Here is a 27,434-nt window from a genome sequence, read left to right as displayed (position 1 = left end):
ACTCACATCCACTGACTTCAATGTTGAACCACAGAATAAGGACCTGTCCATAATGTTACAACTAGTAGGCTACATTAGTTAGCACAGCTAAATAGCTAATGTCATAGTGTGATACGTTTTCCCACTAAGTTAAGGTTCTCACCTTGTTTTCTGTTTGAACATTTGGGTTGGTTGATTTTTGTGTGATTTACTGGAGGTGCCATTACCTCCAAAGTATTCCTCTATGGTTGAGATCTGCCACCATTGTGTCTGCAGCCACCATCTCTCGGGTCCAGTGGGTTCAGCTGTGCAAGGCCAGATCGCTCAGACTCCGCACGAACATCTGAACGCCCCAAGTTCTCGGCAAATGGCAAGAAAACGGCACAAGAAAGCAAAGAGGGGCTGAAAGTCTGTGCACCGCCTTCCCCCTAAAAAGGCCAGTGTAAGTCCTCTAAGTCCCCTGAATGACCCATGTTCACGTCAGTCTCCAACAAGCTCATGATGACTGCCATGGCTGCCTCGTCACTGCTGAAGCTGCTCAGGCCGGGCACCACCATGCTGTCCAGGTCGAGCTGGGATGACTCACCTGGATGGGACACACCAAAGAAAAACAACATGTCATGTCTTTTTTTGGGTTTTTTGTTTTGTTTTTAAAGACACTGTTGCATCACAGCTGTCTGGGACCATCACTCCTTCCTCCTCACTATTCAGGAAGTAGAATATTATCTAGTGAGTAAAATGAAAATGACACTGTCTGACACTGTTTTGTCTGCTCTGGTTTTATGTGTTTTAAGAAAATGCAATGCATGATGGTAGCTTTAAATTGCTTATATTGCTTACTAAGTGACCATCAGAAGTACACTACTTTTCACAATGCCCCTTTGAATGCACTAAATATGATAATTTCTCTCTATAAATTCAGATATCACTGCAAAATGGTAAACCCTGTATCCAATGGACCATAGGGAGCAGTAAGCAATAGGTTAATCCCTGTCTCGTAGCATCAAGAGTTAATGTGTTTCAGTTGCTTGCTAACCCCAAACATAAAGTAGTTTATTAATAAATACTGGAGAATATTTATATTTTTTATTAATTTAATGTGTAGGTTTTATAAGCATTATTATTATTATTTACACCTGGTGATATCAGTCAAACCAAAGTTGAGTGGCTTTGACCAAGGAGATGAGGCGTATCTCAAAAAAAATAAAGCTTTATTGAAAACAACAGTATGCAAAGAATAATTAAAAAGCGTCAGCTCATTTTTTTCAAAATGGCATTTATCTGCTTTTGCAAATGAACTAAGTTTTCTAGATATAAAGTGTTGTTTTCCAGAGAATGTTATAAATTACACGCATATGTTTTATCATGCTGGACTGGACTATAGAATTTTAGCTTCATCAGCATCTAACCCAACATCAAGCATTAGATTAAGCCCATGGACTAAAAGACAATGTTGCAGGAGTGTGTGTTGTTTAATTTATGAATGATTATTTAAGATGACCCCTTAAGATGACTGGGCATATTTCCAGTTCAGTGCTCAACAGATCCAGTGTTTAATCTCTATCTATAGATTAAAGTGAGGGGCAATTTCTCCTGGCTTTAAAAGACTGATCTGTGCAGATTTACTGGACACATGTTTGATTCTGGTCACGTTTTTTTTTACAGCAACTATGCAAGCAAGTGGTTGGTGGTGGAAGAAGTGATGTGTAACTGCTTGATTGAGCAGACAGCTCCCTCTGTTGGCCAAAATAATCACTACACCAGACGTCTGCCCCTCTGCTCCAATGCTCTGTCTCAGAAAATATAGGCAGATCTGGCTACACTATAGTCTTATTGTTCTTATCTGTACGTATGTTGAATTTCACTGATCTCTTGTATCATCTCATTGGATCACCTGATGGTTAGAAACCTGTAGCTGTGAGAGCTTCATCAACAGAGAAGATTCTGGAGTTTTTTTGCAGAGATGTAGCTGAGAGTGGACTGAGTTGATCACAGTACCTGCACTTTCAGAAGCTGCACTCTCAGAAGCTGCACTGCTAACACCCGCCACCGTCCCCGATTCGGACTGGGACTGTGATGAGCCGCCCGCGGTGTCCTCTCTGCTGGACGCCTGGAAAAAAACATTTTCTACTGAAACGCTGCACAGGACCCCATGTTTCACCTTCCTCCACTGAAGTGTGTAATTACACCCAAGAGAACACGTTGTATGAATAGACACTGACTTAATTACTTCTACACACTTTTCCCAAGATTTGAATATAGCACATAGTGTTGGGCATACTATTTATACACCTATTAGTAGTGACAGTAATTTATGTTACATGAGGTTGTGGACTCAATTAATGGTCTGACAATGGCTTGTGTGAGCTGCTTCAGCATCATTACAACTTATCATGTTGCTTATCATTAGTTTCTAAATGTGCAATGTATCTATATCTATCTATATAAAATATCACACTTAAAAGTCAGCAGAAAGATTCATGACACATGCAGTATGTTTTTCAGTGTGCAGTGCAAATGAAGTTGCCTTGTCTTGGCTATATCCTGGTTCCAATGTAAATGTTAGTGAGGGATAATAAAGGACTGTATAAATGGTTGGTTTGCTGATCCTGATCCCCAACTTCGCCCCAGGTGTGTCGGTCAGAACACAGATGCTGACAACTCTCCTTAGTTTGACTGTTTAATTACGTTCAAGCAACAGTACAGAACATGGGCATAACTTTGTGTGAGTGGTTCTGTCCAGAAAAGAAGGAAGAAACATATTATCTGGCCCACATTACATACACAACATATATTGACATACTGCACCTTTAATATTGTAATAACATACACCTTTCTGTATATGCAGTGTAGCTAATTAGCATTAACAGTGCACTTGCTAACTTAATACAGGAAATTACGTAGCTACACATCCACTCCTAGCTAACCAATTAACAGCCACATGTTTTATATTAGCAATCAGCTCCAAGCTAGGTGGCTATAAGTATCAACTTCTGAAAATAAAAGAATAGTGAAATAGCAACATAAATAAAACGACTTACAGGTCTCACGGACGCACGCACACAATTATGGTGAACCAATTAGTCTCTGGCAGCTTCTGACTGGCAGCCTCCGTGCTCTCTCTCTCTCCACACTGCCCTTTCTGCCGTCTTCAGGCTCGCTCCCGATGCGCCGCGCGTAACTGTAACGCGCAACTGCCTCTGATCACCGTCACGCGCCCAGAGTAATTAACACTGACCTACGGCCCTTTCGTACAGCCGCCCCCAAACAGCGGTAGCTGTTTGCACCAACGAAAGGCTAATCATCCTGTGAAGGTGTGGGTTGATCCTTATCATCTGGTATGGCTGGGAGGACGACCAGGCGGGCGACAGGCCTGGTGTAGACCTTGTCCTTTATCTTCACGTCAGCAGACCTCACATGACCGTCTGCACTGGTATGCACCTTGATTACCCGTCCAATAGGCCAGAGTGCCCTTGGTAACTGGGGGTCTACCAGCATGACAACCTTGTCCTCAGCGAGGTTGACTCGGATGGCGTGCCACTTCTGGCGAGCTTGCATACCAGGGAGGTAGTATCTGATGAAACTTGACCAGAAATGGTCTGTCAGGATCTGAGAGTGTCTCCATCTGCGTCTGCTTAAGAGCTCAGTAGCTGGATACACTACCTGCGGAAGAGAACCGTCTCGCCGCCCCATCAATAAGAGACTTGGGGTCACAGGGTCCGGATCGGCAACACTGGACGATACATATCCCAACGGCTTAGAGTTCAGAAGGCCCTCCACTTCTATTAGCACAGTCCTAAGCACCTCCTCAGCCTGTGCCTGAGCCCCCACGGTCGTGTAGAGTGCCTGTTTGACCGAGCGTATCTCCCTCTCCCACACTCCTCCAAAGTGAGGAGCTGCAGGCGGGTTGAAATGGAAAGCTATCTTCTCCTTGGCGAGACTCTGTTGTAGTTCCGGCGACAGTGCTTCAAATGCCTCCCGTAGCTCCTTCTCCCCGCCTCGGAAGTTCGTTCCTTGATCTGAGAATAGCTCTGCTGGGGTCCCCCGGCGAGCAACGAACCTCCTCAGAGCCATCAAAAAGGAGTCGGCATCAATGTGGGTGAGGAGATCTAAGTGCACGGCCTGCGTGGTGAGGCACTTAAAGATTATCCCCCATCTCTTTTCAAGTCGACGGCCCACCTTCACCTGGAACGGCCCAAAGCAGTCCATACCCGTGGAGTGGAAGGCTGGCTTGAAGAGGCGAAGGCGAGCGGCTGGTAGGTCAGCCATCTTGGGGACCACAGGTCTGGACTTCCACCGATGACACTCGGCACACGTGTGCTGGTGGCGACGGATAGCTTCACGCCCCCTGAGGATCCACAGAGTACGCCGAATTTCGGCGAACACCCGCTCCGGCCCAGGGTGACGCAAACGGCTGTCATAATCCTGTATCAGGAGTTTGACGGCAGGGTGGCTGGGGTCCAGAACGATCGGATGCAGGGTAGCGTAGTCTAGCTCTGCTGATCTCCGTAATCTTCCACCAACCCGGATGACTTTATCTGACTCGTCGAACTCTGGGGACAAGGTAAGTAAGCGGCTACTAGAAAGGACAGGTTTACCGGCTCTCAAGAGGCGCATCTCATCTGGGAAGCTGTCCTGTTGGGCTCGTTGGACGATGAGATGTGGGTGATCCGCACCAATGAGGATGAGTGGTCTGGCGTTCTCAAACTGCTGGAGGGAGAGACCTGCTAGGTGCCTGTACCTTTTCTGGAGACTAGCTACCGGATAGGAGTGGTCAGACAATCCCAAGTGAGCAGCTGTAAAGGCTCTGTTGATGCAGAATCTCTTCTTGGGCTGTGAGGCGGGAGATACACTGAATGATACAGCCGCCCCCCGGAGGATCTGGACGTCCTGACGGATGGTTCGAAGAGCGAGGTCTTCTGGCGTCCCCTCTAGACCCAGCTTCTCTGTAGCAGCGGAAAGGAGCATTGTGCGCTCGGACCCATCATCCAGTATGGCGTAAGTGTCCATGGCGCGCTTACCGTTACGCAGGATCACCTTAATCACTTTCAGCAGCACACGGTTGCAGTCCGTTGGTCGATCCAGGTAGAGTACCTCGGTGGATGTGTTCACAAGGCAACTTGTCTCTGTTGACTCTTCCTTAGGCGCTCTGCTGATAACCTCATGGAGTACTTGCAGGTGCTTGCCTTGGCAGAGGCCACAGAGCTTCTTAAGGGTACACTGTGCGGCCTGATGGGACCTTCCACAGCGCCAGCATTTGTTGTTGGACCGTATCCACTCAGTGATCTGGGTTTTGGTGAGCTTCTGGATGGCTGAGCACTGATTGAGGTAATGTGCTTCATTGTCACAATAAGGACAATATGCCTTTGCTTTAGGCCTCTTATCTGAAGGGATGGAGGGGGTGATTCCCCTTCCCACTGGATCCTTAGCCCCATGGAAGACAGACGTCATACGATTTGCATAGCGACCCTCTGACCTCCGTCCCTGGTTTCCTTTCTGCCCTTTGTTAGGTGAATTTCCATCGAAGTCTTGACACCATGTCTCGTACTGGAGCCAATCTGCAAAGTCCTGGAGTGTGTATGTGGTTCCTGGACTGCGAAACATACAGCGCCGAAAGTCTGACCTCATTTCCAGCGGCAGCTTACTGAGCAGGCGTGCTACATGTGATCCACATCGCAGCTCAATCTCACCTGCGGGACCCAGAGTCTTCAGCATTCCCACCAGCGACTGAACCCGTAAGGCGAACCTCTCAAAGGCGGCGGTGTCACCACGACAGACATCAGGTGAGGTCATAACACTGTCTATCCTCTTTAATGCGACCTGGTACGGCTGCCCAAACTTCTCGTTCAGAGCAGCCATGGTGTCTGAATAAGGAGTGGGAGAATGGAGGTATGAATCTGCCACTAGGCACGCCTCTTCCAGCTTTAGGTGGTCTGTTAAGATCTGATATTTAAAGAGCTCTGTTGCATCAGCTGGTAACAGGTTCTCTAGAGCAATCTTCAATCGAGCGAACTGACTTGGGTCTCGCTGGCTGAAGTCCGGTACAGTGGGCCTGGGTCCCCTGTAAGATGACTCTGCTCGAGGGGGGTCACTGTAGGACTGACCGTAGGAAGGCTCTGCTGGCCTTAGCTGAGGTGCAGGTGCACCTGGCCTAGGGAGCGCTGGTTGAGGAGGGGCCCATTGTGCTGCTGGTGTATCAGCCTGCAGGCCTGGCTGGCGCTGGATTGGGGTGGAGCTGGACTGTGGAGGATACTGCTGGGGACCTCCATAACCCAGCTGCTTAGGGAGCAGACCCACCTGTTGTGGGCGAGCCCTGTCTGGAGGAAGAGCATTCACCGCTGCTGGTCTGTTGTGGGTCATGGTAGCAGAGGGGGTATTGAATCTGATTTCCTGGAGCTCGTGCATCACCTGGTCCAGGATGTCTGCCACCTTATTCCTCGGTGGCTGCTCTTCAGGCTCTGGCCATGGTGGTGGGGGTTCTGGCCAGTCCTCTACTTCATATTGTTCTCCTGCTGAGGGCGGAGCATGAACAGGTGGGGGTATGTAGTCAGGCCACTCACCTGAACCTGGCTGTAGATCGAGGGGCCTTAGGGGGGCGTGGCTTACTGTTGCTGCCTGTGCTTCTTGGAGGCTGCGGACTGAGTCAACGAGCGACCTCATGTCCTTCCTGAGTGAGTGAAGCTGCCCGAAATCCCTATGAATGGCTAACTGTGCTTCACGGAGCCGTGTGTTCTCCTCCCTTATCGTCTCCAGCTCCTGATAGAAGCTGAAGGAGCTGTACTGCTCTTCTTGATCTCTCTTACCTCGGGGGCGATAAGGTGAGTGGTTAGGAGGAGTGAGAGAGGTCATCTTGGCTGCTCCCTCCAGGTGATGATACTCATCCTCTTCATGCCCATGTTCGTCTGGTACTGTGCTTGAGTAATGTGTATTTTGTGGTTGCCTACCCCTTGGATAGCCCAGTTCGTAATCATCTAGATGACGAGGTGGATGTCTATCCCTCTTAGGGCGGGCTCCACTGCTGTACTGATGCATCCTTATCCTGGAGTAAAGGTCAGAGATCCGGCTCGAAGGACCTCAATGTTAGTGAGGGATAATAAAGGACTGTATAAATGGTTGGTTTGCTGATCCTGATCCCCAACTTCGCCCCAGGTGTGTCGGTCAGAACACAGATGCTGACAACTCTCCTTAGTTTGACTGTTTAATTACGTTCAAGCAACAGTACAGAACATGGGCATAACTTTGTGTGAGTGGTTCTGTCCAGAAAAGAAGGAAGAAACATATTATCTGGCCCACATTACATACACAACATATATTGACATACTGCACCTTTAATATTGTAATAACATACACCTTTCTGTATATGCAGTGTAGCTAATTAGCATTAACAGTGCACTTGCTAACTTAATACAGGAAATTACGTAGCTACACATCCACTCCTAGCTAACCAATTAACAGCCACATGTTTTATATTAGCAATCAGCTCCAAGCTAGGTGGCTATAAGTATCAACTTCTGAAAATAAAAGAATAGTGAAATAGCAACATAAATAAAACGACTTACAGGTCTCACGGACGCACGCACACAATTATGGTGAACCAATTAGTCTCTGGCAGCTTCTGACTGGCAGCCTCCGTGCTCTCTCTCTCTCCACACTGCCCTTTCTGCCGTCTTCAGGCTCGCTCCCGATGCGCCGCGCGTAACTGTAACGCGCAACTGCCTCTGATCACCGTCACGCGCCCAGAGTAATTAACACTGACCTACGGCCCTTTCGTACAGTAAATGTTCTGTAAAGACAGAACTAGTACTTCCTGTTTATCCACGTATGTGTTGAGCTCCTTCTTACACCTACAGTTAAGTTTAGTTTGGTTTGAGTTATAAATTCAGTTTGTGAAAATGGTATTGTGTCAGTTCTTTACCAGCCGATGCTATATAAATGTAAAGTGTGGCCTTGGTTCATATACTGATACACTTAAAAAATAAATACATGTAGCGCATTAACAAAACAAATGATCAGTAAAAATCACATCAATTAAGAAATATTCGTAATGATAACATAAATGAACACATAAAAAACACATACTAATGAAATATTTCACTAGTTAAATGTGTTAAATGCAATTTCACTCACACTCACACTACTGGTTTTTGGGGACACCAGTAGACTTTTTTCCTGGATGGTGCCAAACGGACTGGAAGCTCCGCTGGATGGAGATGAGTTCATCCTGCCCAACAACACAGTATAGAGTCATTTAAATATAAACATATTTGTTGTATTGCCACTTCTGCTGTAAATTGTATCTTATCGTATCTTATCTTATCTTATCTTAACGGTAACACTTTATAATAAGTACACACTATTAAGCATCAATAAATACTGAATTCTTCATTCATACCACATGAATACTCATTAGTATGTAGTTTATAAATACAGTTAGTGCTTATCAATGATGAGTAAAACATTTTCAACTGTGTTTATAAACTACATACTAATAAGTATTCATGTGTTATAAATGATGAATTCAGTATTTAAAGCTTAACCAATGCTATAGTAGTGTACTTATTATAAAGTGTTACCATCTTATCTTATCTTACAAGTGTCTAAATACACACACACACACACACACACACACACACACACACACACACACACACACACACACACACACACACACACACACACACACACACACAGAGCACCTGTAGGAGTCGATGAGCTCATTTGCGATTTGGGTCCCTATACTGCCTGCGTAGATCATTGGGCCTAAACCACTGGAAAGGCCAGGAATCACTAGAGTCTGCTTAGTGTCGTCTGTGGAAGGAGGAAACAGCAGAGCCATTATTTACATTAACAACAGAAGAAATGTCTGAATTAATACAAAATACAACTGTAGTCTGCATTTGTTACCCTGAAGTGCTTTTGAGCTGCCGGCCTCCTCCTCATCTTTTGTGTTACTAGGCCCCCTGCTGGTGCAAAGCAGAACACAGGCTGCTTTACACATCGATAAACTTCATTTTAGGGCAATATGATGAACAATCATTTTATTATGAGCCAGCCTTCCTGTGATAATGAACCTGTATGTGAGGTGATATGAGATAAACAGACGCTAGCTGGTTAAATCCTGATGAATGAATTCATACTTACGAGATAACCCTGTTTAAAGACACGATAAACTCAACTTCTTTGGTCCATGGGTTTGTGAAAGTAAACCACTGACTCTGCAGTGCAACGTAGGAGCCGTATTTCGTTTTGAACTTGTAGCACTGCGTCTCGATCTTCTCTTTGCTCCGAAGAACTGCCAAAAGATCGAACATGGGGGTGTCACCACAAAGCATTTTCACTTTGAGGATGTTTTGTTTGAACTACTATCATCGGTAACACTTTACAATAAGGGTCCCTTAATTAACGTTAGTTAGTACATTAGTAAGCATTAATTAACTGTTTACAGATATATTAACAATCATTATTATGTATTACTTAGGATTAGGAAACACATTAATTAATGTACCCTATTAGTAAGCAGTTAAAGGGACAACGAGGAGTTTTGGAAAAGCGAAGCGTTTTCACACTACATTTATGAGCCTCCGTGCGCACCGTAAAATTCTTTTGACCGGCGCAAGACGGACTCATGTTTTCATTCATCAATAATTAAAGTCAGAGGTTCAAAGAGGTTCACATACCACCGTAGTTCCGACCATAAACGGCGATTCAGCTACGTTATTCTCATGACTCGTTGCGAAACTGAAAGTAAAGAAACGCTGGTCGGCTCGACCAGCATCTCCGCCACCACTAATAATAACAAAATAACGATAGAGACAGAATGATATATTTATCGAAAATGGGCCCATTAACAAGTGTGGGTAGCGGAGATTCATCCACATTAACGTGAGACTTTTTTATAACCGATTAGAAACTCCTCGTTGTCCCTTTAATTAATGTTTACAAAGTTAGTTAATAAATTATTAAGTAATAATAAAAGTTGGGTAACACTTTTGACGCCTATCTCTATAACGCATTATAACCATACTTATAATGAGTTATAATGCAGTTATAGCACTATAAAACTATAGTTATAAACACTCATAAATGATCATAATGCTTTATAACAATAATCATAATACACTAAACAGCATTTTATCATGACTTATAAGGTCAGGTATTATAATACGTTATAATTGTTAGTAACTCGCTGACAATGCCCACATCGATAATGCATTATAAATATAGTTATGTGTTATAATTGGTTTATAAACGTGTATAACATCATTATAAACACCCATAAATTATCATAAGGCTTTAAAAACAATAAGCATGTTATGGTAATTGTCATAAAGCATTATGATCATTTATGAGTGTTTATAACTATAGTTTTATAGTGCTATAACTGCATTATAACTCATTATAAGTATGGTTATAATGCATTATAGGCGTCAAATAAAGTGTTACCAAAAGTTGAATAATGTAATTAGCTATCATTATGTATGCATTACTCAGTATTAATTAACAAATTAGTTTATAATGCTTAATAATGTAGCCTACTATCTAACGTTAATTAAGGGACCCTTATTGTAAAGTGTTACCCAATCATCTGAGCTCAGAAACACATATGGGAATAAATACATCAGCTCCATCACCTTGCCTGTGTTTCTCTGAGAGGTGCTGCAGGTCGTCCTGGTGGAAGTACTCATAACACGACGTGCCAAGAACTTCCTGTGGCAAATAACCGATGACTGTCGTGGCTCTTGGAAAAACAGTGGTTGACAAAGGTAGTTACGTTATTTGTGCGTCCTCCTCGTTTCTCCCCCCGCCTCCCTTCTTTCTCCCTCTCGCCCTCCTTTGCAGTATCTCAGGTTTGTGCCACTCAGAAAACAGTGAACATGGAATGAAAGTGGACACGAGCCTCACCACATGGAAATAGTACTCAGCAGTCAGTCACACAAATGGGAAATGGGATAAAATGATTCACTATACTTGTGGTGTGAAATTACTTCCCAACAATGAGAAGAGATTTTCATGTGATGTCATCAAGATGCACACCTCCTTCTGAGAAACAACGGCAAAGAAGACAGAAGGCATTATCTCCATCGCCCAGACTCATGCTGAACACTCAGAGGCCTCCATGCCGCCGCCGCCGCTGCCACACACACCCCCCCCTCAGCCACCCCCTCTCTATGGGACCAGTGGCTGTCTCGCCACACAGACAGATACATGGTGCAGATGTTGGGAAGTTAGAATCGGGACACTCACTGTTGGTCTACAAAAGTGAATTTGCCGTCGATGGCGCAGCGCGTGACGAACTCGGTGGGCTTGACGTGGACGTCTTTGGGGGGGTGGTGGGAGGCGTGGGGGTGGAGGCGGCACACCATCACCAGACAGGTCAGGTGGGAGGGTTCCTTCTCCATGTCGCCCTCCGAGTCCAGCTGGCTGCTCGGCCAACTCCTCATGTAGCCTGTGCAGTGGAGGGTGCAGTATCTGTAGCTGTCTGTGGGTGGATAGATAGATAGATAGATAGATAGATAGATAGATAGATAGATAGATAGATAGATAGATAGATAGATAGATAGATAGATAGATAGATAGATAGATAGATAGATAGATAGATAGATAGATAGATAGATAGATAGATTAGATTACAACATCTTAACAACTAAACATGTGACATTTCAATCATTTATTTCATTACAACTCATTCAATCAGTCCTCTCTCTAACTAGCAGATCCCTGATCTTGCTGACTTTTTGACCCAGTTATCTGCCATCTCACCATCTGTTCTCCCTCTGGGCGATTTTATTGTCAGTACAGAATTACAGCATTTCTGGAACTGCTACAATGTCTCAACTTCCCAACACACAGCTGTGGTCACATTCTGGACTTGGTCTCTCCACTAATCTCAACATTCAACAGTTATCCAGCCACCGTCTGCATAAAACTCACCCTTTTAAATAAGCATTTAATGTATAATTTTGTGTGTTTTACACTGTTTTATTGCTGTTTTTTTATTATTATTATTATTTCATTTTGTCTCTGCTCTATTTTATGATTTTTAAAGTGTAAAGTGTCTTTGAGATTAGATTTTACTTTTTACTATTTTTCCTATTCTTTTATTTATCTTTCTTTATCTTATATATACTGTATATATTTATATTTCTTTTATATATTTTTTATCATTTATTTTTTAGTATTAGCCTATTTATTGTATAATTTTAGTATATTTTATCATTATTGTATAATTTTAGTATTGCGCTTATGCTAATTTTTAGTTCCTATTTTTAGTTATTTGGTTTTATCCAGTCTCTGGTGTTTCCTCACGGCAAATCGTTGACAGTAATAAAGCGCTGCCTTCTTTCAAGCTCTATAAATGAGTGTGTGTGTGTATGTGTAGTTGCATGACTTTGGGTTTTATTTTTGCTTTGTTTTGTTTTGTCTGCTTTTATGGTGTAAAGCACTTTGTGCTACATTTCATTTGTATGAAAAGTTCTCTATAAATAAAGTCTGATTGATTGAGTGAAAGACTTTTCCTTTAATTCCTAAGAACTGAAATAGGAGGTTGGTTTTATAGCACTGACAGAACATAACAAGCAAACAATAAAGTGAATAATAAGATTTTAATCATATGTATGATGACAGAAATAAGTGATTATTATGGGACGTGTAAGTGTTTCCTGGCTGCGCTGCAGTAGCTCAGTTGAACCACTGAGTGGTCCCAGACCTCCTGTTTCTGCCTCCACAGATCAGAGTACAGTAAGTGGGGCTCGCACCATCCTCTTACTTTGCAGTTATACAACGCTGTAACACTGACCCACTTCCTGTAGCAAAGAGCATGTTTTAAATTGTGGCATCTTTTTGAATGGAGAAAAAAAAGGTCCTGATTCCTTCCTGTGAAGTCGTCACTCCTTGAAACTGACCCACATTGAAAAAGTTAGAAAAAGACAACTATGGATGTTTGTTTCTGTACAACATCTTAACAACTAAACACATGTCAATCATTTATTCCATTATAACTCATTAAATCAGTCCTCTCTCTAGTTAAAGGCTTAAATTAGCAGCTGCAGAGATAAGTGCAGTTTGTGTTTTGCTGGATATTGAGGTCACATCTTGTCTTACCTGCTTACATTCAACCCCAGCAAACTACTGCCAACAGATGGAGAGAGGGGAAGAGGCAGTGATGAACCCTCCACATCCCCATCTACCTCTGCACCAGATCCTAATCTGATCATTTCTTTTTTTTCCTTCTGGACAGGATGCAAATCTTCCTCTACAGTTGTTTGTTTTCCACCAGCTGCCTGAACATTGACCTTGTTGCTTAGATACACATTTACATATCTTATTAATCTTTCTATCAATACCCACAGTCCTCATCCTCCTCCTTATCTACTTTGAACCTGTAGGACCACAACTTACAACTTAACATGACTACACACACATACACATCTAAATAGTTCCAGTTCTTTCAAGATAAAACTCATTCAGGCTGTTTGGTCTCAATCAAGTTAAGAGAACAGAAACAAAATGGTCCAAAATTAGCACAATTTCCTGGCACTTGCTGTCTTGGCTTCGGCAGCACATCCCTCCCATCTGCTGCTTCCAGAGTAAAGTCATTTGGAAATGTTTACTTGAAAATAGGGCACGACGTGGAGCAGCAGAACCAGATCAGTGTGACTGGAGCTCATGTGAACCGTGCATATTTATGTAGAATAATCAAGTATCTTAAGAAGATTATCAGGAGTGTCGCAAACCTCGTCGTTTTAGTTAATTAGCATCAGTTTTAGGCTTGTTTACTGGTCACGTCCAATCATATTCATCCTCCCTTTTTTTTGCTATATTTGTGCTGCTGCTCATTGGTCCTCGTGCTGAGTGAAAACTAAAGCATCACAGACCTTTCTTTTTGGAAGTAGTGGGCAGCGTGCGTTTGTCCTCGTGCTTCCCCGCCACCCGGCTGTGCTTCATGCGGCAGAAGAAGGATCGTCGAGCCCCGGTTGAGAGGTGGGAGACCCGGGTGGGGGCGTCCGCCTGGATAGCAGCTCCGGCTGCACATGGAGAGACAGAGAGAGAGAGACAGTGTGACTCAGAGCACTCAGTCTGCTGTGTCCAGTTTGTGGAGGAAACAATGGAGAGGAAACGCACTTGCTGCATCGATGAGGCGCTGGCGGGGGTACAGCTCCGAGGACGACAGCTGCTCCTTCACCTTGTTGATGTCTTTGGGGTGGATGAAGTCGAACAGGCTCTGCCCCGTCAGCTCCAGCTGTGAAACCCAATCACACCTAATTAATATATTTGTTTTAACTGTCTTTGTACATGTCATACTGTCAGATTTACTCTGGTAACTACGTCAGCCACCTTTGTCACATACAGTGGAATGCAAAGGTTTGGCCACCCCTGGTCAAAAATCATCTCCAAAAGACATAAAGTTAAACACGAAACACTCTTTTGCAACATTTGAATCAATATCAGTGTATTATTTTAGTTTTCTCCAGTTTTTGAGTGAAAATGGGAAACAAAGTAGCAGCCTGCAAAAGAATGGGAAACCCAGGAGACTTAGACACACTGTGATAGTTTCCAAAGGGGGGGCTATAGCTACTAACTATGCAGGGGGCCCAAACCTTTGCTGAGGGCCCTTTTCCTTTTCTGTCATTTTGAAAATGTAAAAGATGAAAATAAAAAAAAATTGTTTAAAATGTAATGTGAATGTGTCATCTGTGACTTTAATGTTTTCTGGAGGTCATTTCATCTTCCACTTGCTGAACTGTTCACATTAACAGACATTTTGACCAGGGGTGTTCAAACATTTGCATGCCACTGTACGCAAAAGTAATATACCGTATTTGATATGTTCATAAAATGAAAGCAAATAGGAAGAAAATGATTATATGTATATACACAATGTATTTATGTGCTAATAATACAGGTAACATCCTTGATTTAGAGACATGTATAATACATGACTGTCATGTATGGGTTTAAACAACATGGAGACATCTGCACACGTTAGACGTTTGTGGACCGTTACTGAGTACTGTGAAAACACCCTGATAGAGAACTGCTGCAGTAGTCATTGTCTGTAAAGCTCCCACTAACACATTCTGCCCTGCAGACACAGATTTCTTTCCCTCTTGTATCCCTCCTAATCTCTGGTCCGCAAAGCTGGAAAATGTGGTCAGGGATATGCAGCAGGTGTGGTTATCTGTCCGGCTGCCAAGTGCTTTGAACTTGACTTTCAGAAAACCTATACAAGCTTATCAAAGGGCAGCCCTGCAGGGATATGAAAGGCTATTGAATATTAGGTTGTAGTTGCAGTGATCAGATGATAAGAGAGCTTCATTAGAGCTGTTTGGTTTCTCATTAAATCCACTGACTCCTCCTGTCTGATAAAGGCCAAAAAGCCTTTATCAGATGCATAGAGACAGGAAGGCAGGGAGAGACATGCAGTGAAGACTGTGTGGGTCAGGAGTCAAACCGGCGATCAACTGTGTTAGGGCAGACTACACCCATAAGGGATACACTCAGACCACTCTGCACTTAAGCACCTAACTCCACCATAATCAAATAATTCATAATCACACTACACATGGACATCTACCTTTAAACTACATGGACACCTAATGGAATTAAAGCTGCAATTGTCTTTAAAGGGATAGTTCAACATTTTTGGCAAATTGGCCCATTGCCATAGTTTTAGGAGCAGGTTCGTTACCTTTAATTGACGGTGCAATCTATTTTTAGAACGGCGGAGCAGAGCCGTGAGCTGCTCAGAGCTAAGCAACGGAGGCTAATGGGATTTCTTGGTTTCCCTCATCAAACTCATCAAATACACAATCCAACAACTCCAAACTGCTCTGGTGGACAAGTTGTGACCTGCACATTCACCACGCTATGAGATAATAACAGAACGTTACGAGACAGAGTTGTTTTAGAGGTAAATTCATGCAAAACCGCTGATGCGCTTTCCTGTCAGGGGTAGTTTTTCGGCAAGCAGTCTCTGCATTTGCCTCGAAAACAACTCTGTCTGGTAACGTTCCGTTATTATCTCATAGCGTGGTGAATGTGCAGGTCACAACTTGTCCACCAGAGCGTTTTGGAGTTGTTGGATTGTGTATTTGATGAGTTTGATGAGGGAAACCAAGAAATCCCATGAGCCTCTGTAGCGTAGCTCTGAACAGCTCACGGCTCTGCTCCGCCGTTCTAAAAACAGCTTGCACCAACAATTAAAGGTAACGAACCTACTCCTAAAACTATAGGGATTATGGCAATGGGCCAATTTTCCAATGTTGAACTATCCTTTAAATGATGACAGCAAAGTGAGTGTGTGATGTGGTGCAACACACCCGACTGAAGTTGAGGATCTTGGAGACCGACTCAGAGATGAAGAGGATTTTCGCCCGGTCACAACTTACAACTAACAGGAAACTGTCTGCAGCCTGGGAGACAAGACAGACAGATATACATATGAATAGATAAATAGATGAATGTATAATCAAACAGTAGCCTACGTGTGGTCGCACATAAGCACCTACCCTGAGGAGAAGGTGCCTGAGGTCGTCATGAGGCAGGATGGAAGGCTTGTAGGCGGTGTCAGCGAAGGCGCCGCTCGTCCCAACTGGAATCACAGCAGAAAACTTTGAGCCTGAGCAGCGGAGACGTTACTGACAGTGTAAATGAGCGTGGCTGGGTAGGTGAGGGTTACCTTTGAGGCCTTTCAGGTGTTGGACCGCCTTCCTCAGCACAGTTAGCTTGTCGAGCTTGCGGGCCATGGGCTGACAGGAGGGGATCATGGCCGACAGCTCGTCGATGAGGTTGTTCATTTTATCCCGTCGCCTCTTCTCGATCTGACGGTGAGGCTCCCTGTGGAGAGAGAGAGAGAGCAGGTCGGTTCAGAGCTGTTGTGCTGCTGATCAGATCCATTTGATCCAGACAAATACAGCAGGTTCACCTGAAGCATTTCATTTTGACCTGCTGATCCTCTTCTTCAGATCTGCAAATGAAAAGATCAAAAAGGAATCATTTCCCAGCATTCCTTCAGGGTGTAGTGTGTATTGGGAATGTTACTTTTAAGAAGTAATTGGTTATAGTTACTAGTTACTTTCCCCAAAAAGTAGAGTTAGTAACTGAATTACTACATTGTAAAAGTAACTGATTACCAGGAAAAGTAACTATTACATTACTTTCTTTTATAAAATGCTCAAATATGTCAAATTACTTGGACTCACCCCCCTAACCCTCTAACCCAGTGTTTTTCAACCTTGGGGTCGGGACCCCACGTGGGGTCGCCTGAAATGTCCAGTAATTGATTTTAAAAAATAGTGATAGAAATGTATTTTTTTTAACTAAATATTATTCTTTTTAAAATTATGATTAAAAATACCATACACAACTGTATAATTCTATACTTTCACATTCTTGAATATAAATTGAGTTCGAATAAAATGCAGCATATAAAAATATCTGAGTTGGCGCATCTTGATTGACGGCTGTCACGTGATAATTTGTAATAATTTAATTTGTGATGCCTAATGGGGTCACGAGCCAGAAAAGGTTGGGAACCACTAACATCCCGTTTATCTGGAACGTTGGTTCATTTTCTCTGACTAGCTGACGGACTGAAAAAAAAGTCAAGTCAAGCAATGGCGCATTTTATTGTTGGTAACGGTAACGATGTTATAACGGGGAAACAGTAACTTTTTTGATTACTCATTACTGAAAAAAGTTGCACCATTTGTAACACCGTTATTTTATAATGCCATTATTCCCATCTCTGCCAGTGTGTGACCAGAGATGAGAGATGGGTGTACCTGCTGAGGTCATCTTCCATCTGGAGGTCCAGTCTTTGCCTGTAATTTAATATAGAACAAGAGGAGTGTATACATTAGAAATCAAGCTGTTTTTGCCCCAGGGAAAAAATGACACAGTTTGTCTGGCCTCACAGAACAACAACAGAGCACTCCTCTTACTGCACATGGGCGTCCGACTTCTCCTCCACGGCTCCCTTTCGTTTCCTTGGCAGCTCGACAGCTGGCAGCGAGGGCCCCGCTTGGCCTGGCTCCTCTGCAGCAGGATCTGATACATGAAAACAACCGTCACAGAGATGTGAGACACTGACAAGAAAAAATGCCTCGGCCTCCAGATCTTCATATTGCCAGCTTGTCAGATTCTTCTATTAATAATTCAGCATGAATTAATTAATGAGTTGCTCTGGCACCAGGGTTTGACAGGTTTGTTGCACATATTGAGCAGCAAACAAAACAAATTCATCAAGAAGCTTGATGCTGATGATGAGACTGCTTCTTATTGGGACTCAAAAGGACAGGGATGACTGTAAAAAGTATAACTGTGTTGAAGTATCTGAAATAACATAAGTGGCCAAGAAAGCCCAAAAATATTCTCAATAGAATCACAAAATTATATTTTTTTTAGCACTGAATAGAGAGCGCAGACCTATTTTACATTTATGTGATTGGATCTGAATTTTCCTCTATGAAATTTCCTGTGAGAGTTTTACAGGATCAGTTCACTTTCCAAAAATGCAAGAACATAAACTCAGAGACAGAGGTCTTGTAGACTTGAATTCAACTGATCATAGAGTAGCGTTGTCACTTGAATCATTTTTAAATCTAATAAAGTTTGAATATTTCATATTAAATACGGTGACCTGAATTTTTTATTCATTAATTTATATAGAAATGACCTATTTTACACTGTTTGCATATTTTTCTCATATCTGTAAACCTGATTCAAATTCTGATTAGAATAATTTATTCTCCTCATTCAGTGTTAAGCTACTACAAATCATCATGAACTTTCTGCTCTTCCATGCACACAGATCTGTTTTTGCAAATCGCAAAAAAAGCCCAGATTGTGGCGGCTGTCAGTTTTTAGGTCATACCTATGAAATGTCACTCTTTTATCTCAAAACTATTTTTTCTTTTGGCACAGCCCAATGCAATCTGAAAAGAATCCATTCATATTTCAGACCATTTACATCCACAAAAAGCTGCAGACTTCTTTTGTGGTGAAATCTTTGGTTCTCCATGCAGACAGACACATCTGTTTAAGAACAGTGAATAGAAATGACTAGACACCATCACAAATCAAACATGCCAAGGTTCGACCTTTGGAAAGATTCTAAGTGTTGGAGATGCAACAAAAATCTGGGGCACATGAATTTAAAATAGAGCGGAGAGAGACACATCCTAGTGTGAACCCAGTACAGTATGTGCATATGTAATGTTGCCAGCTGCAGAAGTTCATTTACAGTCGGAGGCGTGTTCCTATAGATGACACTGGTTTACAGACAGTTTTACTGTTGGAGACATGAGCTGGTGAGGATGATTTCACGTGAGCAGCTTATCCAGAATCATAGGTCATCTAAAGCAGGTTTCCAGTTTCCTTATGGTTAAGCCCTATATGGTTTTGGAGGTTAGGTTCCTAAACAAACTTTCCCAAAATAAACCAAGAATAGCTCCATAATTATCAGGTCAATATGCATCATCTTGGTCTCAATGGATAGTCAAGACCTCAGAGAACGTAACTCCACTGACTATTCCTGTGCCTGAGCAAACGCTGATTAACCAAAAGAAAAATACATTTTCATCCTCTCGTTTACACAGTTTTTCCATTTAGCCACCTGGAACAACTACTGTTTTGACAAATTGCACTTGAAGTGGCCTTGGGGATTCTTATTTTTAAAACTTTAGAAAGAGAATTCCCCCCCAGAGCATTCTAGGAACTTTTTCATACAGGTATCCGGTACCACCTGAGAGCAGGCCAAACAGGTCAACCCCCATCATTGTGATAAATCAGTTATTGGAAGGTTCATGTTGTTACTATCATGTCCAGGACTTGTTTGCAGTCTACACAGTTACCTCCAATATCAAAGTGGATCATTGATCAAACAAGAAGAATCACAAGACATCCAGAGGTGGTGGTAGCCTACTGTAAAGGGGGACGAGTTGGAACCCACAGGCCCAGATCTGGATTCTTTATGTAGCTCTCATCATGTTTGTAAGTGTCTGTGCTTGATGGACAAAGCATGAGCTATGTTTCATTTTTTGTATTTCACGACCTTATATTCTCTGTGTGAACTCTCGCCATGTCTGGTACAACAGGAAAAAACACGGAACAGGTTTCATCAGAAAAAGCCTGATTTCTCCAGCGTGTGTGTGCCAACAGAGAGAATGACTCACAGATGTGTTTGCAGTGGGTGGTGATTATTTTGAAAAGGCTGATATCTCACACAGGAATGTTCCTCATGTGCCAGAGTAAAAAGCCAAACACATTCAGAGAACCTCCCCCTCCCCTCCCCTCCCTCCCCTCACACGCTCCTGAAATGCCTTGGCCGGGCTCTGCTCTCTAGTCATCTGTTTCCAGGCAAACTCTCGGTGCACTGTCTGCAGGCGGCCAGCGAACGGCGCCAAACCTCCGGCTCCGTCCTGCCCTTTGTCAGTTTAAAAGGCACGTGAGAGTAAATGGGGTTCTGGCTATCATCTTACCTAAGGCTTATATAATGCTGTAACATTGACCTACTTCTCTGTCAGGACCGCCGTACTTTAAATTGTGTCATTTCATTTGTGTGGAGAAAAAATAAAAAAGTGTTGATAGAAGTGAACATGACTGTTGACCACGACTGACCCATTTTCTACTCATTTTTCTCCACGGGAGGGAAAGTTATTGTTCAAAACTTTTAAATAATTTTAACAACATTAGCTCGGACACTTTTTAAAAAACTTTGGTAACACTTTACAATAAGGGTCCCTTAATTAATGTTAGTTAGTACATTATTAAGCATTAATATATAAACTAATGTGTTAATTAATGCTGAGTAATGCATACATAATGATAACTAATTACATTATTCAAATTTTACTTAATAATTCATTAACAAACTAATTAACTGCTTACTAATAGGCTACATTAATTAATGTGTTGCCTAATCCTAAGTAATACATAATAATGATTGTTAATATATCTGTAAACAATAACATTAATGCTTATTAATGTACTAACTACCGTTAATTAAGGGACCCTTATTGTAAAGTGTTACCAAAACTTTTCTTAACTTTAAAGGTACAATATGTAAGAAATCTAAAGCAACTGGCCGTAAAATCCTCCTAATATGTCACAGAGACTCAGGAATAATGTTCATATAACATGATGAACTCACCAACAACAACAGTACAGCCAGAGAAAAATCTTTTTTTGCAGACTGCAAATCATGTTTATGTTTTGAATTTACATGTTGGCATGTTGCGCCACCTAGCCCTCTCTCCCAGTCACGGCGGCGTCAGTGGCATTTCAGCCTCCGGTCTGCTTCCACTGAGCTGCCGCTACGACTGGGAGAAAAAACGAGATCACTGTGTTTTGAATTTGACCGCAGTAACCGTTTTTGGCCACATTCTTACATATGGCACCTTTAAAGGTGTACAGAAATGGCCGTTTGTCCTGTTTGTCGCGCCGAGTTGTCACGAGCTGCAACACGAGTTTACCCGAGTGAGGAAAACGAATTTGATTGGTCGCTCCGTGTGTGTGTGCGTGTCTCAGACGTTTGAATGACGGATTACGGATCCAATAGCAGTGGCTGGTGAATCGTGTACAGGCTGACGTATAATCCGTGCGCCTGCATTATCCAATGCGAAAAAAAAAATACACACTTTCATCCCAGATTTACTCAAAAATAGAATTTTGCACAAAGTTTGACCTACAACGTCTGAAAGATGAGTTATCACATTAATTTTATGACCCAAAGTGGGCTCAAATTCAATTTTCTTTTCTGTACACCTTTAAGCTTCATTTTAATGTTTTTGTACAATAAGCTGACAAATCAATCAATATCAATATGACTATTTTAGAATAGGTGACACTTTCCACTTTTAATGTTCATTTGGCAGCACACTGGACTTAAACGTTATCGACACAGTTTTCTTTAATCCCTCCAGAGGAGTTTAGTGGGTCATCACTGACGCAAAAGAGGAATGTGGGAGTGAGCGCTCTCCCTTCCACCCACAGCAGCTCTGATGCTGCAAAACACTCCGTCTCCAAGGTCATACGCTTCCCCCTCCCCCTCCCCACCAAGTTACTCAGGAACTGTTGTGTTTGGGTACCTGTGCTGGTTGAAATGTGCCATCCCTGGAGCAACAGGGGCCTGCTTTGTGTGGCAACACTGTGAGTCACGCGACTGTTTAAAGCACCGGTCGTGAGACGATGAGTGCTGATGGGGGGGGGGGGGGGCTGGGCCTGCAGGGCGGCAGATGACGTCGCACCATCACTGAAAGGCAGAAACCAAGACCACCACCCGCAGAGGAAACGCACAGGGGTGTGACAAACTCGGCACGTACAATATGACCTACATGCACTTCTTCATGGCAGCAGCCTTTTATAAGCAGACGCTTAATCCCACTTGAATTACTTCATGGTATTTGGTCATGGAAAGTGCTGTATAAGATTTGGTAGATGGGACAGATATAGGCAGGAAAAAATCTATTAGTTCACCAGTAATCACAATGTGGCGCCATTTAATTAATGAGCAGAATAGACTCCCTTCTTCTTTACTTTATCAACGTCCTTATTCTCTGTTTTATTTCCAATATACCCAATATGCCTGCTCAACACCCCCTCTCATAATTCCACCCTCCAATCTCTGGTTTGTTCTGTCCCAACTGTTCTGTCTAACTGTCTTGTAATGTGTGTTTAAATGTGCATTAATAAAAAATTAAAAAAAAATGAGCAGAAAGCCAGTCCAACGGTAAAACAGAGGGCCAATCAACAGAGACACAAATGAGCCACAAACTCCACAACTGAAAGCAACAAATAGTTGAAAGTGGTGGACATGTGTGAGCAGCTGACACAGTTTTAATCCTGTACTCAAAATGAATGTGTCCTGGTGTAAAATTACACAAAACCAAAGCAGGTACAGCTACCACACACACACAGCTTGTGAAAGGTAAACAGAGCGTCCAAACAGCGTTAATTAGATTGACAGTCTGGATTAAAGCAGCCAGAGCAAAGATCTGGACATAAATTGGGCTCAAGATTTGACTGTTTCTGAGACAGAAGAGCTGGTTTGAAGGTTGCAGGTGTATAGTTCCTTTATTCTGCAACCAAACACCAGAGCATCATGTCCTACACCTTTACAGAGCTGCAGTCATAACAATAAGAAAATCCTGAACTGAGATAATGTAACAACTCAATCATTCATAAAAGGTAAACCTACCAAAATGTACATTCATAAATTAATTCTTAAATTAATAAATAAATATTAAAGACAAAACAAGTAGGCCTATACGTAGCCTCTATAATATACATAGGCCTATCCATGTGTAAACAAAACAAAACAAAACAAGAATGTGTGTGCATAGCCTATAGCCTACCTTATGTCTATAATAAATGTGTATATAGTGTGTGTGTGTGTGTGTGTGTGTGTGTGTGTGTGTGTGTGTGTGTGTGTGTGTGTGTGTGTGTGTGTGTGTGTGTGTGTGTGTGTGTGTGTGTGTGTGTGTGTGTGTGTGTGTGTGTGTGTGTGTAAACTAGCCTAAAGTGTTTTAGCTAGTTTGTTTTAACTTGTATGTCATTCCACTCTATACTGTAATCTTCTGTTTGAACTCAACAGTGTCTAATCTGAAGCTGACTATCTACACAACCAAATGTACACACCCTCTGTACGCTGCATTTAACTTTCTTCTAGCTCCTTTGTTAGCATTGCTAACCATGTGGATTGACTCCTGCCTATGCAATGTTAAAATTGGCAGCTCACAGATTAGATTAGTAGATTACAGAGTTAATCTTTTTTTTATGTATATTTTTGGGGGCTTTTTTCGCCTTTAATGGACAGGAGAGTTGAGAGAGAGACAGGAAATGGGAGGTGGGTTCGAATCCAGTGAGGACTATAGCCTCAACACATGGGGCAGGTGCTCTACCAACTGAGCTAAACACAGATGTTTACATCAGTGCTTCAAACTCTCTCATATAGAGAGGCAGGTGTAGGTGTAAAATGTCATCCTCCTCACCTTCTTTCAATATGCAGCATTCAACACATGGGCATCAAACAGCCGTTTTCCACACAATGTGGATGAAAGACTGGACCGTTTGCATTCACACAGCGCTGCAGCACAGCAGTGTGGATCTCATCTTTTTGTCCATACTGAACGCACGTGTTGATTTCAAGGCCACAGTTCCAGGCTCCATGAGTTCAGTCCCTTTTACAATTTCATTAATCCATTCATGATCAGACCGAGCAGGCCTACCAATATGTGTAAAGAGTCACTGCATGTCACTGCACCTTACAAAATGTATCACAATATCACACAGTAGCGATTCGATATTTTTTGTTTTCCTGTTTTTCGTTATCACTGGTGTAATTGGGGATTTAACTAACAAAGTTTGGTTAATTAATGAATCTTAATAATTTATGATAATTTTAATGCCCATCACATTTCAGAGGCTGATATAAGAAACAAATAACAAACTAAAAGAGACCAAAACAAGCTTCAAGAGACATGTGAGAGACAAAACTAACTACTAGTCAACCACAAAGAACTTGTATAAACTTGTACAAAGACACACAGAACTATTGCAAAAAACAAGAAACAAGCAACAATGCAAGAAAACAACCACAAAAAGATAAAATAACAGCTAATAATACTAATAATAAAGAGGCAGAATGAGGCGAGCATGGCTGCGTTCTCTCATACAGCAGCACCTCCGGGGTGAGGAGACGTTCAAATGTCTGTCTTCAGGCTCCTGTCGTCTCATAATCTGTCCGCAGCTGCACATTATTTGGAGCTATTAATAGCAGCTATTTATTGATATTACTCCAACTAGTTTGTTGCTCAGTTTTTACAATAAATATATACACAAGGCAAATAATAACAGGTGTTTATGTATTGTACAAATGTGCTCCACAGAGACAGTGCTGCCATATGGAACATAATCCACGTCAGTGTTTCTACATGTGGCCTCAGTATGGTTTCAGTTTTATTTGAGTCAACGTGAGACATTCACACGGTTCCTGCATGCCAGAGCTCAGTGTCTTTACCTGCGTCTTACAGAGAAGGCGGCCTCAAATCCTACAGTTCTAGTACAGTGTGTTCTAGGTTATTTCTGGTTGACTGACCTACAGTTCCCGCTACACCTCAAACCAGTATGTGCACGCTCTCAGGATGTTTTGCAATATGAGACTATTTTTCACATGTGGCACAACACATACTGCATTCTGTCACACAGCATTTCTTCTACCCCAAACCCTACAGCTAACCAGGCTACTTTATGGTGAAATGCTCTGGAATGGTCGACCACAGCCAAACTTTGTGAGAGACTATAATGTTACTGCTTTCATGGAGATGCAGGGTTCATTTCTGAAATTCTGAAGCAATGCCAATTACATTTTAAATAAAAGCTTCAGATCACTACAGCAAAACTTTTAAATTGTATGAAAATAAATCTGTCTGAGTGTGTTTCAAACATTTGGACTAGCATATCTGTTTTTTATATACATATATCTGCATTGTATAAAAAATATGTTCCAGTAGGGTTATTATTTGTTGTAGAAGTTTTTATAATTCTATCATTTTTCCACAATAAAAAAAACAGTTGTACATTGACATACATTTAATAGCCAAATGAGATTAGTGTTTATACACAACTTTTACATTATACATTAAATCACTAAGGCATTACACAACCAAGATGCTGGTATATAATTATTCTTTGATGATTATATGATTTTAATCTTATTTTCAATAACAAACAAAAAAAGAATTGGCATGTGTGAGTGTGAAATTAATTAACAGCAAATGCCATGTGATAATAATTAATTTGAAGAATTTTACATGCAGAATATTCATCATGCTTATTAAAAATGCAAGTTTTAACTACCAACAACTAGCCTATACCATGTAGGCCTATAGGACATGTAAATATCAATAATTACAATTTCAACTGAGAACAATTTTTATCTTTAATTCAGAGATACATTTTATAAGGTTTTACACACAAAATAATTTAAACACATCATGCTCTTTTAAAATAAATTTTCTATTATTTGTTTTGACTTAATTTCATGACTGTACTTTGCAGAAATAAAATCAAAACAAAACATAGGCCTTTCATGTTGTGAGGATGTGTGCCTAAAAGCCATTTAATTTTATGTTCTATCATGTTTTTTTATGTTTTGCGGCAACTAATTATTTGAATAACAATGTGTCATTAACAACTTGACTTCCTGGTGGCATTTTGAATTCTCCTTCGGTCTTTACTTCAGTGCGGAGCTCCGGCGGTGAGCGCTTTTTGGGCTCCGACATGAGGCCGCGGAGCAGAGCCCGCTGCCCGGGCTGAGGAGCCACTGCCTCCCCCTGCCGCCCGCTGGAGGCAGCGCTGCTCCACTGATCTACTGACCCAGTTTTGAAAGAAGCCCAGCGAGAGAGAACGAGGAAAGACCACACGGACAAACCCCGCGAGTCACGTGACGACCTAAGCTGCCGGTCCCGGTGAAGGCTGGCGGAACAAACCCACAGAAAGACCGAGGTAAACTGGCAGTGTGGCGAAGGTGAACAACACAAAACACAATGTTTTGTTACAAGTTTGGAAAAGTTGTCGTCATGGCTACAGTCACGTGATTCAGCGGTTCGTACCGGAACAAAGCCCCTCTCCCTCCGCTCCCTCCCCCCCTCCCTCCGCGGCGTCGCGCCGGAGACGAGCACGTACGACAGAATAATGAATGGACAGGTTTCCTCCGTAGCGACGGCGCGCAGCCACAACCGTTCACCGGCTGCCTGTCGGTATTTCAGGTACAGTAGGCTACAGCTGGCACTGGCAGGTGCCGCTGCTGCGCCACTCACCGAGTAACGCGTTACCCGGTAGGCTAAAACTACCTTCTTCCGTTACACTCGCTAACATCACCCGTAAAGTTGAATGAACACAGAAATGAGCAGCACTGAACAACTTCTCCTCTACTTTGTGGAGGAGTTCTCTCTCAGTCCATCCTCCAGCCAGATGATGATAGACCAGAAAAGATGGATAATAATGAGAAGCAGCAGCAGCACAATAAACAGTGTGACAATGAGAGAGCACCCACCTGCCTGCCGGTCCGCCGTCCCCTCACCGCCGCCGGTCGACATGCCTGCAGACTGGAGCCGGTGTGGCCGCTGAAGGCTGCGGAGCGCCGAGGCGCATGTGGAGCCACCAGCTGTAGTAGTAGGAGAGGAGAGGGAGAGGGAGAGGAGAGGAGGGAGCTGCGGAGAGCCGGGCTGTTGTATAATTGACTTCATTTTTTTCCCTCACCCTCCTCCTGTATCTTTTTTTTTTTTTTTTTTGCAAAGGAGGCGGAGTGGCTGGTAAAAGGGGAGGAGGGGGGGGGTGAGGAAAGAGAGGGAGTGAGGAGAGAGAGGGGGGTGGGGGTGGCATGTCCTTAGGAATCACGGGAGGGAGAAAAAAAAGTGTTCACACTTTCCTCCTCCATCGCCTCGTAGGCTCAT

The 27,434-nt window shown here is 42.7% G+C and overlaps 1 protein-coding gene across 2 annotated transcripts; it reads right to left on the bottom strand.

Moving 5' to 3' along the window:
• Nucleotides 1-74: 74 nt before the first annotated feature.
• On the bottom strand, nt 75-27,262 carry LOC311006731 (basic helix-loop-helix ARNT-like protein 2). 2 transcript variants are annotated; one of them, XM_083999647.1, is made up of 17 exons: nt 27,035-27,262; nt 17,922-18,027; nt 17,763-17,801; nt 16,904-16,945; nt 16,658-16,815; nt 16,488-16,570; nt 16,299-16,391; nt 14,101-14,218; nt 13,854-14,003; nt 11,224-11,458; nt 10,611-10,717; nt 9,121-9,271; nt 8,884-8,939; nt 8,676-8,787; nt 8,107-8,200; nt 1,978-2,089; nt 75-565 (listed from the first exon to the last, which is right to left on the bottom strand). In XM_083999647.1, the coding sequence occupies exons 1-17, from the start codon at nt 27,225-27,227 to the stop codon at nt 408-410; spliced, it is 2,007 nt and encodes a 668-aa protein (XP_083855773.1). In that variant the 5' UTR covers nt 27,228-27,262; the 3' UTR covers nt 75-407. The 2 variants fall into 2 exon arrangements, with proteins under 2 accessions (XP_083855773.1, XP_083855774.1); XM_083999648.1 differs by having other exon boundaries at nt 8,113-8,200.
• Between the last annotated feature and the right edge of the window lie 172 nt (nt 27,263-27,434).

The sequence above is a fragment of the Trachurus trachurus genome (genome assembly GCF_905171665.1).
Source record: "Trachurus trachurus genome assembly, chromosome: 23".
Lineage (NCBI taxonomy): Eukaryota > Metazoa > Chordata > Actinopteri > Carangiformes > Carangidae > Trachurus > Trachurus trachurus.
This window is presented reverse-complemented; position numbering and strand designations above follow the sequence as displayed.

Coding starts and splice junctions, on each gene's coding strand:
- LOC311006731 (XM_083999647.1), bottom strand. CDS start 27,227: ATGAAGTCAATTATACAACAGCCCGGCTCTCCGCAGCTCCCTCCTCTC. Junction 16,946..17,762: donor ATGGAAGATGACCTCAGCAG/GTACACCCATCT, acceptor TTTCATTTGCAG/ATCTGAAGAAGAGGATCAGC. Junction 8,201..8,675: donor GAGCTCATCGACTCCTACAG/GTGCTCTGTGTG, acceptor GTTGTTGGGCAG/GATGAACTCATCTCCATCCA.